Source organism: Festucalex cinctus, chromosome 8, assembly GCF_051991245.1.
Source record: "Festucalex cinctus isolate MCC-2025b chromosome 8, RoL_Fcin_1.0, whole genome shotgun sequence".
Taxonomy (NCBI): Eukaryota; Metazoa; Chordata; class Actinopteri; order Syngnathiformes; family Syngnathidae; genus Festucalex; species Festucalex cinctus.
The window spans coordinates 25,192,142-25,205,748 of NC_135418.1; the positions used below are offsets into that span (position 1 = coordinate 25,192,142).

At 40.6% G+C, this 13,607-nt stretch overlaps 1 protein-coding gene across 4 annotated transcripts in view; it reads left to right on the forward strand.

Annotated features, from left to right (window-relative positions):
- Positions 1-13,301, forward strand: part of lactbl1b (lactamase, beta-like 1b) — a 40,544-nt gene extending 27,243 nt beyond the window's left edge. For 3 of the 4 annotated variants that reach the window (XM_077530300.1, XM_077530301.1, XM_077530303.1), the window contains 7 exons: positions 792-874; positions 2,748-2,949; positions 4,467-4,573; positions 5,938-6,095; positions 9,376-9,623; positions 11,048-11,153; positions 12,292-13,301. In XM_077530300.1, the coding sequence (XP_077386426.1) occupies positions 792-874; positions 2,748-2,949; positions 4,467-4,573; positions 5,938-6,095; positions 9,376-9,623; positions 11,048-11,153; positions 12,292-13,270 (1,883 nt within the window). In that variant the 3' untranslated portion in view covers positions 13,271-13,301. Of the gene's footprint in view, positions 1-791; positions 875-1,570; positions 2,636-2,747; positions 2,950-4,466; positions 4,574-5,937; positions 6,096-9,375; positions 9,624-11,047; positions 11,154-12,291 lie in introns of those variants that run through there. The other variant, XM_077530304.1, reaches the window with a different exon arrangement.
- Positions 13,302-13,607: the final 306 nt, after the last annotated feature.

Below are 13,607 nucleotides of genomic sequence, written 5' to 3' on the forward strand. Positions count from 1 at the left end.
TAATAATAATAATAATTTAAAAAAAGAAATACAAAAAAAATGAAATTTAAAAAAAAAAAAAAAAGCCAAAGAGAAAACAAAATGCAACAAGTTAATGCTCAATATCCAGAAATCTCACAGGATTTTACTATTTTACTTTTTTTTTTTTTTTTTTAAATCTGCAACAAGAGTTTTAGATCATCTGGGATTTTGATACATTATTTTCATGTCTTCTGATCTGATTTGCTATCACGTGTTGAACAAGCATTGTCGTCGAAAATGGATTTATTTGTCTCGGCTTTTGCGATATTTTTCATTGAAAGTGTCTGCCAGCATTATTTCTAGCATGCGTTTCTTTTTTCAGCAATCAAATAAATGGTCAATAAAAAGGAAAAATGCAATAACGGGCCCCTCTTTTTTCTTTTTTCTTTTTTTTTTCCCTTCCACCTGACCGTACTGGCTCATATTGTACTTGCAATAACTGCTGTATGATGACGTTTGAGTGGCATATTACTAGATTATGAGCACCAGGATGTGTTTGGAAACGGCCTCTTTTATTTTTATTTTTTTTCATACTGGGACATATTTACTATACTGGAAAGGAAACAATCACCGTGTCATGCGGTTGCAGTGACTCATCCACGTGTGGGTGGGGGTTTTTTCTGTTTGGTGGTGTTAACCTTGTTACATGTCAGATGACGCGGGGGTGAGGTGGCGCTCGCTGGCATGCGAGTGATACTGTGAAAAGCGCCATGTTGCACGAATACAGAGCAAAATGCAAATGAGGCCTCATTTATGTGTTTTTGTGTCAGGTCACCGCCGGCGAGTTGGAACCATGGGCAAGGCCGGGAGTAAAGTCCTCAGGGAGGCCACTGTGGATGGGCTGCAAGCGCAGGTAAAAAAAAAAGAAAAAAAGTGTACATGTGCATGTGCGTGTTTCGCGGGTTACGTAACCCAGATCAACACCTGCACATTTTCGTTTTGGGAGTGAGCTTTTCCACTCAACGCTAATATCTTGTGATAAAGCCCTCGGCAAACCACAGGAACATCAAATTCAATATAGTAACAAGATTCCTTTTAACTCATTCACTCCCAGCCATTTTCACATTTCGCAATCCCGTTCGCTCCCGGCTGTTTTACTGGATTTGTACTGATTTTGCAAGGCCCACAGAATATTGTGTTCAATTGCTATAAAAGCATCGAACATATCAAAAGAAAGATTAAAGTATCTTCTTTCATCAGGAAACAAAAAGTATGTTTCTATCTGTTTCAGTTTTGCAGCAATTAGCATTAGAAGAGAGCTAAGTTTAATCAGTTTTCACAAATCTATTCAAAATTGTAAGTAATTGAGCTTTTTTTCTAGATGGCCCTGGTTGATCTCCTTTGCTCTGATGCCACCTGCTGGCCGTTTGTGTAATAACTACCAATTCTCTAACCGTTCTTTGCAGTTGAGAGGCTGCATCAAAGGCTTCTGTATGCTTTAGCATTAAAAACAAAAAACAAAAAAACGTATAAATACGTCTTTGGGACACTTAAAACATTAAAAAATAAATAAATAAAAAATAAAAACGTATTTACACGTTATTGGGAGCAAATGAGTTAATGTAAAGAAAAATGCACTGAGCTATCGCCAATGTCTTACAAATGCAATTATGCCTTCAAGTGGCAGAAAAATGACCAACACAAATCAATATCACACTTGTTTTTTGGGTTGTTTTTTTTTTACAGTACAGTACATACTTTTTAATTTTAACTCAATTTTAAGACTTACTATGAAATGACTCTATCAACTGCGATTGGCTGGTGACCAGTTCAGGGTGGACCCCGCCGACTGTCCATAGCCAACTGAGATAGGCTCCAGCACCCCCAACGACCCTTGTGAGGAGTAAGCGGTTCAGAAAATGGATGGTTGGATGGATGCCATATCTCTGTTAGTTTCTCTGTTAGTTTGATGTTAATAAGTGTATGAAACTTGTAGAAAAAAAAGCATTTTTTATTGTACATTTAGAACAGATGCAAAATTTGTGATTAATCGTGAGTTAACTATTGAAGTCACACAATTTTAATCGCGTGACACCCCTAATACAAAACTTTTCAACTTTTGGAGGGGGCTGTACATCTATAATATAAGTTTCACATTTTGAACTAAACAGAAAAAAATATTCTATTAAGATGCATCTTGTAGTAAAGAAAGTTGTGTTTGAAATCATTTGAATTACTACTGGCTTGCACGATGGCGCGGTTCAATGGCGCGCCGTCTGAACCCGGGCGGGGGGCCGAAGGCGGCCATCTTGAGGGGATACGCTCGGCAGACTGGATGGAAGCGAAGTGATTCACAGGGATTAGAGATTAAAAGAGTTCCCCTCTGACCGACCGCTTTGGCGGAGCAAATCTGGGGGATTATGATGTCAACAGGCTGGAGCTACAGGAGAGGAAATTGAATTGTGATGGGGAAAGAGTGGTCGTCGGCCGTAAGATTACTGCACAGTCCCGTCAAAATCAGACGAGAGAGCCCGCGTTTGTGCCTTCTTGTCCACATGGGACGCCGCCATCGCCTTTTGTGGCGGAACTGAAGCGGAATGATGTTGAGGTGGTTGATTGAGTGGTAAGAAGATTGCTGTGTCACTGTTAATCTCGTTCGTCCTGCTCTAAGGGGGTGAGTACCGTGTGGAGTGCCAAGTGGATCACTTGTGTTTTGCGTTGGAGTCAATTTTGTGCCCATTTTTATTTATTTTTTTATGAGTGACTGATGTCTGTTTCTATTCAAGACAACTCCTCCCGCCGCCGCCGCCGCTGTCCCTCTGGCTCCTCCTGCTGCTGCGGCTGCCAGCGTCCACTTCCAAGGACTCACCAAAACTAAGAAAATGAAGGTGAAATGGACCCAATTGGGTTTGGTGTTCTTTCTCATGCTGTCCATGGTGATGACGGGATGCTTCTTGTGGCAATATCAGCTGCCAAAGGTGCAGCCAGGTGAGCAACTTTTGAACCTTTCCGACGGCTTTCAGGCTCCTCAAACTGCTTCCGACAGTCAAAATTTCTGTCTCTGTGTTGTATACAAGTCTGTTTTTTGGTTTTGTATGAAAATGGGAGTTTGTATGATATATTGCTTTTATAATGTATACAAATAGTCTCCATAGTGCATGTCCAGTTTGTCGACTTATCAATTGCAAATTTCTACGAGTAAATATTTCCTCAGCTAACTTGCAGGACTTTGATAAAGCCTTAAAGCGATTTGGCCCACCCGCTGATGCGACTACGGGGTTTTTGATGTCTTCAGATGTGTTTTTTTTTTTTTTTTTAAGAGTGCCAAAGTAAGTGGAGTTGCCAAATGTCAAAACAAATCAAAAAGAAGGCAGTTCCCCTCTCTGAAAGCTAAGAATGCCTTTGCTAAAACGTGTGCTAAAATTAGAGCTGTATGCATCATTTAAAAGTGACATATGGACAATTCGCTTGCTTGTTTACAAATGTTTTTTAACCATAATTTTCATATGGAAAAAGTATTTAAACATCTCTCTTTTTGCCCATATCTCATCCTAAATGAACCACATATTCAAATTATAAATAATTCTGAATGACTACCAGTTTTAGCTTGAGTTTTACCTGTAAAAGGGTGTAAAACCTCCAAAATTTCTTTACTATTGTATTATATTTATATTTATGTATCTATAATATATTATATTGTATGTGCCCCCACTAGTCTAGACGCGTCATCCTGATTAATATTGCATATATATGTGAGTTAAGCAGCAAAATCCGCCTGTTTTTTTTTTTTTTCTTTTCCCCCCAACTTAGGTAGGGGGCAGCCATTTTGCCACTTACTGAAAATGACATCACAGTTGCTCAGGGCTCAAGTAATGACCAATCACAATTGAGCTTCAGAAAACAGATGAGCCGTTACCATCGCTATATAATTGCAGGGCACATATAGACAAACAAACAACCATCTAAACCCGTAATTCGGGCCTTGAATGTACAGATTTTTATGTGGGACAAAGCCAGAGTACTCGTGAAAAACTCACGAAAGCCATCAACATGCCCATATTTGAACCTTGAACATCTATGACATGCTAACTAACAGACCACCACGCTGCCTATTTCCACAATTTGTCCCTTTTATTGTACTCCTATAGTTGTAACTGGTTTAAAGATGGCAGAAAATCAAATTTCACGTCATAAAACTAAGCAGGATCTTAACATCGCAAATGATAACACAACTCATACCGAACTCCTCACGTGTACGTCAACTCTTGTACCCCATGTGGCCACGTGTCCCCATTCCATGTTCTCATCTTCAGGTTTCAAAATGCAAAATTATATCTCGAGAGTTGAATGGCGGATATTATGCAAGGCGAGGCGGGAAAGAATTGAAAAGTCCCCCAATTTGGGCCTGCTTTTATTCTCCGAGTTATCAGGTGGAGCGTCCTTACGTGCGCCCTGTGCTCATTTGTCGTCTCGCTCCTCATCTCCGTTTTCGTTCTGACGGACAGATGAAGAGCTGGGTGACGACGCCAAATCGGAGACGAGGTGTCCGCGCTTCCCCGAGCCCGTTCCGCTGCAGCATCCCATTCCCGGTCTGAAGGAGGCCCTGGAAAAGGTAGGAAAGGAAAACAGGTCTTGAGTGCTCTATTTTGGTTTGGTTATCCTTTTACTAGTTTACTACACATTAAGATTAAAGGACTCCACCATTTGCATTTTGGCGAAGGAGTTATGGTTGAATTGTTTATAGCAAAAAAAATGGGATTTTCGATTCCGCTTCTCATTCGGGTCATGAGTGAGCTGGAATCTACGCTAGCTGACTTTTGGTAAAAGAAGTGTGGCACACCCTAGAGCAGGGAGCTCAAAGAGTTAATAAAGGAATGAAAGTTCAAATTAAACATTTTTTTTTTAATCCAATTCCTTGCTTCACTCATTTTTGTATACAAACGTTTTTAACACTTTACCATGCACTCCCAAAATACGTTTAATTATTATGTTTATGCCGGAGCATACAGAAGGCTTTGATACAGCTTCTGACATTAAGAGGTCGCTTGAAGCAATGGTAGTTATTACAAAAATGGCTAGCAGGTGGCAGCAGAGTATAAGAGATCAGCCAGAGCAATGTTGCAACAAGCTCTTTTTGCCAGTGTTTTCAATATTCTAATGCTCATTGCTGGAAAATGGAAAGAGATACAAACATACTTTTTTTTTCCTGATAAGAGAAGAGACTCCAATCTTTCATTTGGTGGGTTCCATGCTTTTATAGCAATAGAACACAATATTCTGTGGGCCTCGCAAAATCAGTAAAAATCCAGTAAAATAGCCAGAAACAAAGTGGGTTCGTCAGTGAAAATGGCTGGGTGTGAATGAGTTAATCATCAAACTAATTGACCAATTAATCAATTATGAAAGCCCTAAAATAATGACAATGATAAGTCACCATTGGACGAATTGTCGTGGTTGTAATTAGTGGGACTTTAGAATATGTTTTTGAAAGTTACAAAGAGTTCTGTAGGGAAACACTACATTGGTCCTGAGTTGTAAATGTTTCCGAAAGCCTGCCAAGAAGCAAAGAGAATTGAGGGTGAAAAATAAATAATTAAAAACCTGCTTCCTCACCAGCACAGTCTAAACATCCTCCACCTCTTCATTATTTTCATTTCGAAAAAAAAAAAACACACAACGGCTTAAAATTCTCATCCCGCCAAGTCGGTCCCTCGAGGAAAATGATGCAGCTCGCGTGTTAGCACTCGAACATCTGTTTATTATTTCCTTCCATGTTTGCTGGCGGCCGAGCGAGCCGCTCCGGAACATAAGGAAGCCGATGACGTCATCATCGTGAAGGTTTCAGAACGTGTGGGTAGACTTGGCAGGCACGTGCCCGTATGTTGCTAGAAGGAAGTGGCGTCTTCTTGGATTATGCTAGCATTCCAAAATGCATTCCAGTTGTTGTCCAAACATCCCTTAATGTGTTGTCTGCAGGTGGACGTTTTGCTTCGCCAGAGCATCAATCCTATTAGCCTCCCGGCTCTCTCCGCCATAGTCATCCTGAACGACACCGTGTTATGGACCGGCAATTTCGGCAAAAGGAACCGCTCAGATGCTTTCTCGGGACCCCCCAATGAGTACACCATCTACAGGTGACGTCTTAACGATACAAGAGTGTTTCTACATTATTTTTGAAGCATTTGCATTTTTGATAAATAGCTAATTAGATGTTTAACTCTTTGACTGCCAAAAACATTTAATAACGTTTAATAAAATCACGATGTATGCCGCCATAAACGTTAAGTGACGTTAACTACTTTTTTTTTTTTTCTTGGTGTATATATCAGTGGTCAGTGCAACAACCTAGTGCAGCCAGCCGGCTCAATGAGTTGTTAAATCAACAACACCCACTAACTATGGCCAGCAGATGGCAGCGGTAGCTGCTCGGGCCCTAACTAGAGCTGCCAAGTACATGAATGAAACATGACACAATCTGATGAAATAGAACGTTTTCAAGGCTGACGTGAATCATCAAGGCCTTTGTAACATTAAACCTAATTTGACGGAGCGTCACTCAACAAAAAATATTAGTATCAAAGTCACTTTTGTGGAGAAAATGTATCGTTTCTTTTCGATTTTCGCTCAATGTCACTCAAATGACCAATTTTCAAATGGTGATTACTAAAGAACGGAATAAGGTAGAAACACTTTTTTTTTTTTCTAATGAAAGAATGGAATGCGATCTTTCATGTGGTCGCCATGTTGTATATGTAGCAAAAGAACACAATATTCTGTTTGCTCCGAAAAATGAGTTCAAATGCTCGAAATCCTCTGGCATTGGGGGTTGTTTTTTTGTTTTGTTTTTTAATCATGTGTGGCAGTAAAAGAGTTAACCACCTATTTAAGGATCTGCTGATGATTCACTCATTGCTAGATTTTTTTTTTTGATACACGCTACTTCAAGTTGGTTCAGTGCATCTCTGTGGACTGATATGCTCCTGAGCTTCAATTTAGCATGTTTGCCTCTCCCCATGGCAAGTAGCTTTTATTCAATCTAGCAAAGAGATGAAAAACATGAATTCCACAGTGAAAACCATTTCCAAATGTTTTTATAGTTGGCAGCAGGCTTGAAGTGGTTATTGCAATTAAGGGTTATGCCCCCAAAAAAAATTACATTCATTGAATAATAAGTGGGTAGTTTCAACTTAGCAAAAAGTTGTCAAGTTGTATTTTACAATTTAAAAAATGTGCAGAATTTCACAAGTTACTTAATGTTAATGATTAGATAGTTCTTAATATGAAGTAAAATGCACTGAGCTATCGCCAATGTCTTACAAACGCAATTATGCCATCAAGTGGCAGAAAAATGACCAACACAAATCAATATCATACTTTTTTTTTTTTTTTTTTACAGTACAGTTCATCCTTTTTCATTTTAACTCAATTTTATGACTTATTATGAAATGACTCTATCAAGTGCGATTGGCTGGCGACCAGTTCAGGGTGTACCCCGCCTACTGTCCATAGCCAGCTGAGATAGATAGATTAGATGTTTAATGAGAGAAAATGGAAATTTATGTTGTTGGCCAAATACATAATGATGCATTCTGGCAAAATATTTTTCTGTGATTAGCTAGTGAAAGATAAGTAAAAAAAACTTAAGTGATGAATGGGCCATCAGACCCCCTTTTCTTGGCAAATCCTTACTCGAGTTTTGACACCATGCGCCATCCATATTAATTGGCGTGAAAGGTCGACGATGTAGCAAAGTCCATGTGGCTCATTAAGGCCAAATTCCCTAATGGGATGTTTCAAATTGTCAACGAACGTGCACTGGAATTGGCCCAAAGTCAAACAACCATCTTAAGACGTTTTGTTTGTTTGTTTGGTTTTTTTGGGGTCCTGTTATAATTGACATGTCCACCAAATTGCACGTCAGTTGGTTAAACACTGTTTTAATTAAGTGAGTAATTCTGTGTCACCTTTGAGTTTTCTTGACCCTGTAGCCAAAAGCATATTTATTTATAGATGAAAGCATGTCAGAACAAAATATCCACTTCCACTCTCGAAAGGCCATAAAGACGACCCACGTCATGTGGTTGTGTTCTACCTTTCTGTGTATATTCGTCAGAACAAGGCGATCGTCGGGCGACGCTCCATTTGACCCGTTGCGAGACGAGCAATTGAGTCGCGTACGCTGGGGACTTGGCAGTGTTCCAACTTGGAAATGTGTCAAGTCCCTGCTGTCAATAGCAACCAGCTAGCAGTGCAAACCTGATGATGCGAAAAGACGTGTTTGGTTCAATGGCGGAAGGTACAGTCAAGCTGCTGCCATTCATACAACTTAATAAGTCATGGCTTGCTGTAAGTATATCAGCTTTGTGTTCAAATTAACGGGGCCCAGAATTCACACTGATATCATTTTCGGAGTAAATTCAGACAAGATCATCATTAAAATAGTCATATTTTTGTGACATTTATTTGTTGGTGTATTGTGAGATTTTTCTCAAGTAAAAATGAGCTCCACTAAGGTTTGGAAACAAGTATTTAGATTGCATAAGTGATGTGAAACTGAAGCCAAGGAGACCAGTTCTGGCCCACTAATCATTTAAAGGAGAAGTCTGACACCAAAAAAAAAAAAAAAAAAAAAAAAAAAAACTGACTGAATATGTTGTATGCAGCCCCATTGGTTTGAAACCCTAATTATGGAAGGTCAAAATTTTATAAAAGTAGTTTTTAAAATAAAAAAAATAAAAAATAAAAAAAAGGTACAGATGAATAAATTCAAGTATGGTTTATAAACAAACATTGTGCATTGGAGTTTACTTACTGTACACTTATAAATTGCCATAGAACTGTTATAACTTGTAACATTTCGATTAATAATCTCTCTTTTACGATTATGTCAATTTTTTAATCATGGGGTGTAATAATTAAAATTGTAATTGAATTTCGATTAATTGGACAGCCCTACATACAATCTAGTCTCTCAAGTTTCCATTCAGTTTCTGTCCTGTTGGCAGTTAGATTTATGTGCCACTTAAGAGGAAAGGTGCCTTCTCCTTGCAACTCCGTTTATTATGTCTTGGAGACATTAAATATTGAGTAACCTTGTATTTGTTTTGTTTTTTAATCTTTAATGAGACGAAAGCTAAAGAATGGTGTTTGGTGTCGGTGGCTCTTGTAAATCCCACCCTGATGACTGCGAGGGTCACTATAAGGACACGTTGTAAAGTCAACTTTTTCAAACTTTGGTTTTAGTAGGTTGGATATTGCCGCGAAACTGGATCGGCATGGTGAAGCCTTTCCTTACACAACAGGACACTGAAACCATTTTTTTTTTTACTTGACTTTGGAGTCAGTCGTCCCTCAAACATCCGTGTTTGACTCGAGATGCTTTACTAACTCTGCTTGATCTTTTTTTTTTTTCAGAATCGCCAGCCTGTCCAAAATCTTCCCCACGCTGATGCTGTACCGTCTGTGGGAGGAGGGCAAGATCGCCTCGCTGGACGACCCGCTGGAGAAGTACGTGGACAACTTCACCATCAAGAACCCCATGGGGAGGACGCGCGACTCGGAGCTGAAATACGTGACGGACGGTCTGATCTTCCTGGACAGCGGCGAGGTGCCCATACGCTCCTCCTCGGTGACGCTGCGCAGGATGGCCAGCCAGCTCTCGGGTACTTCCAACACCCAAACTCATTTAGTCGAAATGGAAGATAGAAGGGTGAAATAGTGGTTCGCACGTCTGCCTCGCAAGTTCGGAAGTCTGGTTCGAATCTTGTCTCATTTGATCGTTTGGAATGTACAATCAACTGGGACTACAATCACACATCCTTTCACTCATGTAACTAGTGTAGTGCTGTCATTATCAAATATTTTACTCATGGATTAATCTATTATTTATTCAATCTCAGTTAATTTTTAATTTTGCATTAAAGTGTATTACAAAAGTATTTTTCCCCCAATTACTATTTATTAACCAGCGATTGGTGTTTATTTCATATTTTATATTCATATAGTGATTTAAAAAAAAAAAAAAAAAAAGAGTGTGTTGTACTTTTACAGTTATGTCTTTTGATTAAACACCAAAGATAATCTATGATCACTTACTGTTGACATGCTGAAAGACAATTTTGGATTAAAAAAATTAGCTGCAAACTATTACTCGATTATTAAAATGGTTGTCGCTTAATTTCATAATCGATTACTTGATGATGAATCGATTAATTTTGACAGCTCTGAACTCGTGACAGGTTCACTGCTTTATCAACTTGAACCCATTGCGCAGTTGAACCAGTGTTGTTCAAATCTCGGACTCGAAAAATGTCATAATTTCGTAACAGCAACTCTTGTGACAAATGCTCTGGGCTTATGAGCTTATTTATTTATTTATTTATTTATTTATTCATTTATTCATGTATTATTATTATTATTATTATTATTATTATTATTTATTATTATCATTATTATTATTCTTTTGATGGTTAAATCACCTTTTGTGGGGGCGCTCAACATTTTGGGCAAATTCATGTATCTTGGTGAAACTGTATTTTAGGAATCCCAAAAATGACTATTTACTCAGTAGCGCCCCCTCAAAGGTACGAATCCCCCGACATCGGTCATCTATCCACATTACATTGGACAAACATTGGAATATCCTCATTTTTTTTTTTTTTTTTTTTTTTTTTTTTTTTTTTTAAATTGCCTAGTTTTGGAAGGTTTTTTTTTTCCACTTAGATACAAAATCCCCCCCCAAATATGTATTACTAATCAAAATTTGGACATTAATTAGACAACAACAATATGACAAAGGCATACATCTCCACATTTATGCTAACTGTCTTTAATGATTGTAGTATTTGCCATAATAACGTAACTACCGTGACAAATTTGACACCCGGAATTAAAAAAAAAAGGACAGCAATTTGTGTTCCTCCGTCGCCTGCGTGATGAGAATCATATCTATTTAATGGCTGCGTCGAGATGGAAGAATTGATCGGCGCAATAAGGAGAAGGGCAACATATTCACAGCAGGCCGCGTACGTGTTTGTGCATGTCTGTGACAAGCGTACAAATTCTGTGTTCGTTTTCAACACGATAGGCCTGCCCAGAAGACTCAGGGCAACAAGCCTTCTGTGGAAAGGAAAGACTCAGGCAGCAATCAACCTTCTGCAGGACGACGTGCTTGTTGCCGATCCGGGAACCAAGTAAGATTTACTTACACCATTTTGGATCATTAAAAAATGAAAATGTGATTTCAAACGATTGGTTAAAGTCCGTCCTCGGGACAGGCATTGACAATTAGCATTAGCTATAAATGCCTTGTTTTTCTTTTGTCTCAAAAATGGACAATGCTCCTGAGGCCACATAATAGAAATGGATTTTTCACTCTTTCCGTAAAGCTCTAAGACACCACTAGATGGTGCCAAAGCATTTAACGAAGATGGGATTTTGTCACTTGCCATTTTGTCACTTGCTGTCGACTGAAGATGACATCACAGTTGCTCAACAGGGAACGACCAATCACAGCTCAACTGTTTTCCGAAGCTGAGCTGTGATTGGTTGTTACCTGAGGCCCGAGCAACTGTGACGTTATTTTCACTCTACAGCAAGTGGCAAAATGGCCGCCTTCTGTTGTTGATAAAAACGGCTGGATTTTGCTGCTTAACTCATATTCCAAAAATATAATATATTTTTTTTATATCCAATTAATACCTTTAAAAAGTGTTTGTTTTTTTTCTACTTGCTGTCGACTGATGATAACATTACCTGTGCTGAGAAAGTAGGTAACGACCAATCATGGCTCAGTTTGCTGATCAACACCAGAAACCAGGTGAACCATGATTGGTCGTTACCTACTTCCTCAGAACAGATGATGTCGTCATCATCAGTCGACAGCAACAGGAAAAAATTGTTTTTAAAGGGATACTTGTCTCAATGTTAATATTTTGTCCAGAATAAATTTGATAACATCATATTTTTCATGAACATTTAATACCTTTTTAAAAAGTAATTTTGCCACTTGCTGTCGACTGAAGATGACATCACCTGTGCTGAGGAAGTAGGTAATGACCAATCATGGCTCGGTTTGCTCACCAACCCCCAAAAACAGGTGAACCATGTTTGGTCGTTACCTACTTCCTCAGCACAGGTGATGTCATCACCAGTCGACAGCAACAGAAAAAAAAAAAATCCTTTTAAACATGAAAAAAGTTCATTTTGAACAAAATATGAACTTTTCACTGCTAAAAATGGTTCAATGAGTCAAGTATCCTTTTAAAGACGTAACACAACACAGAAGCTATTTGCATTGTTTGTTAGCATTTAGCTAAATGTACTTCGCAGATGTCACTACAGCAACCTGGCCTTCTCGCTGCTGGCACACGTTATGTCGGAGCGCGTGGTCAACGTGGACTACCAGCGTTGGGTCTCGGACAACATCCTGGAGCGGCTGGGCATGGAGGACACGGGCTTCGACATCACACCGGGCCTCCAGGGCCAGGTGGCCGTGGGCGTGTACTCCAACGGCAAGCCCGCCCCGCTCTACGACTTGGGTTGGTACCGCCCGTCGGGCCAGATGTTCTCCACGGCGGCCGACCTGGCCAAGCTGGCCATGACGCTGCTGGGCGCGTACCACCGCAAGCTCCTGGACCCCGACTCGCTGAAGATCATGCTGACGCCGCTGTTCCGGTGCGACAGGGACTACTTCGCCAACCGCACGGGGACGCCGTGGGAGGTGAACGAGCTGCTGGGCTACGAGATGCTGCGCAAAGACGGCGACCTGGACGGCTACTCGGCCACCTTCTCCCTGGTGCCGAGACTCAAGCTGGGCCTGGTGGTGCTCATGGCCGGCGGTCGGTCCCAGAAGCAGGACGTGGTGGCCAAAGCCTACCGCCACATCGTCCCCGCTTTGGAAAAGGCCTTCAGGGAGGGCCGCGGGGTGCTGTCGCCGCCCCCCAACCCGGAGGCCTACGCGGGCTTCTTCACCTACGGCAACATCACCTTCTACGAAATCAAAGCCGGCGCGGACGGCGTGCTCGTCATGCAGCAGTTCGGCCCGCAGATCGAAGAGCTGATTCCGCAAACGTACCGGACCATAAAGCTCAACTACCTGGTGGAGCGCGTCTTCAAGGTGGTCTTCCAAAGGGAGTACCCCTGCGTCCTGAGGGTGGGCTCGGCCTCCGTGTCCCTGGAGGCGCAGGACGGACAACTGTTCAACTTCTACGCGTACGACAAGCGCGGCGTGTCCCCGGGGTTCGACGCGCCGGGGCTCAACACGTACAACGTGGTCCGGATAGCGCGCAAGCCGTCCTTCTCCAGCTGAGCTAAATGGGACAAATGAAGGCCATTAGAAGGACGAGGATGAGGAGGTCATGTTGTGAAAGTGAGTCATCTTAGCCTCTCACGCTGGTAACTCATCATTTTGTCTCCTGCATGGACACAACGTGTACGTTTTTCGTACTTTTGTCTGCTCTCCATTCACCCTTTTGATTCATCGCCCTTTTTTTTTTTTTTTTTTAAACCACCACTATCTTATGGAAGCCCATTCCCGCCAGTAAAAAAAAAAGGGAGTTTTTTTTATTTTTTTTATTTTTTTTAAACACCATCAGAAACCGCCAATGAAATTGTATTTTTTTTTTTTATTTTTTTTTTTTTATTTT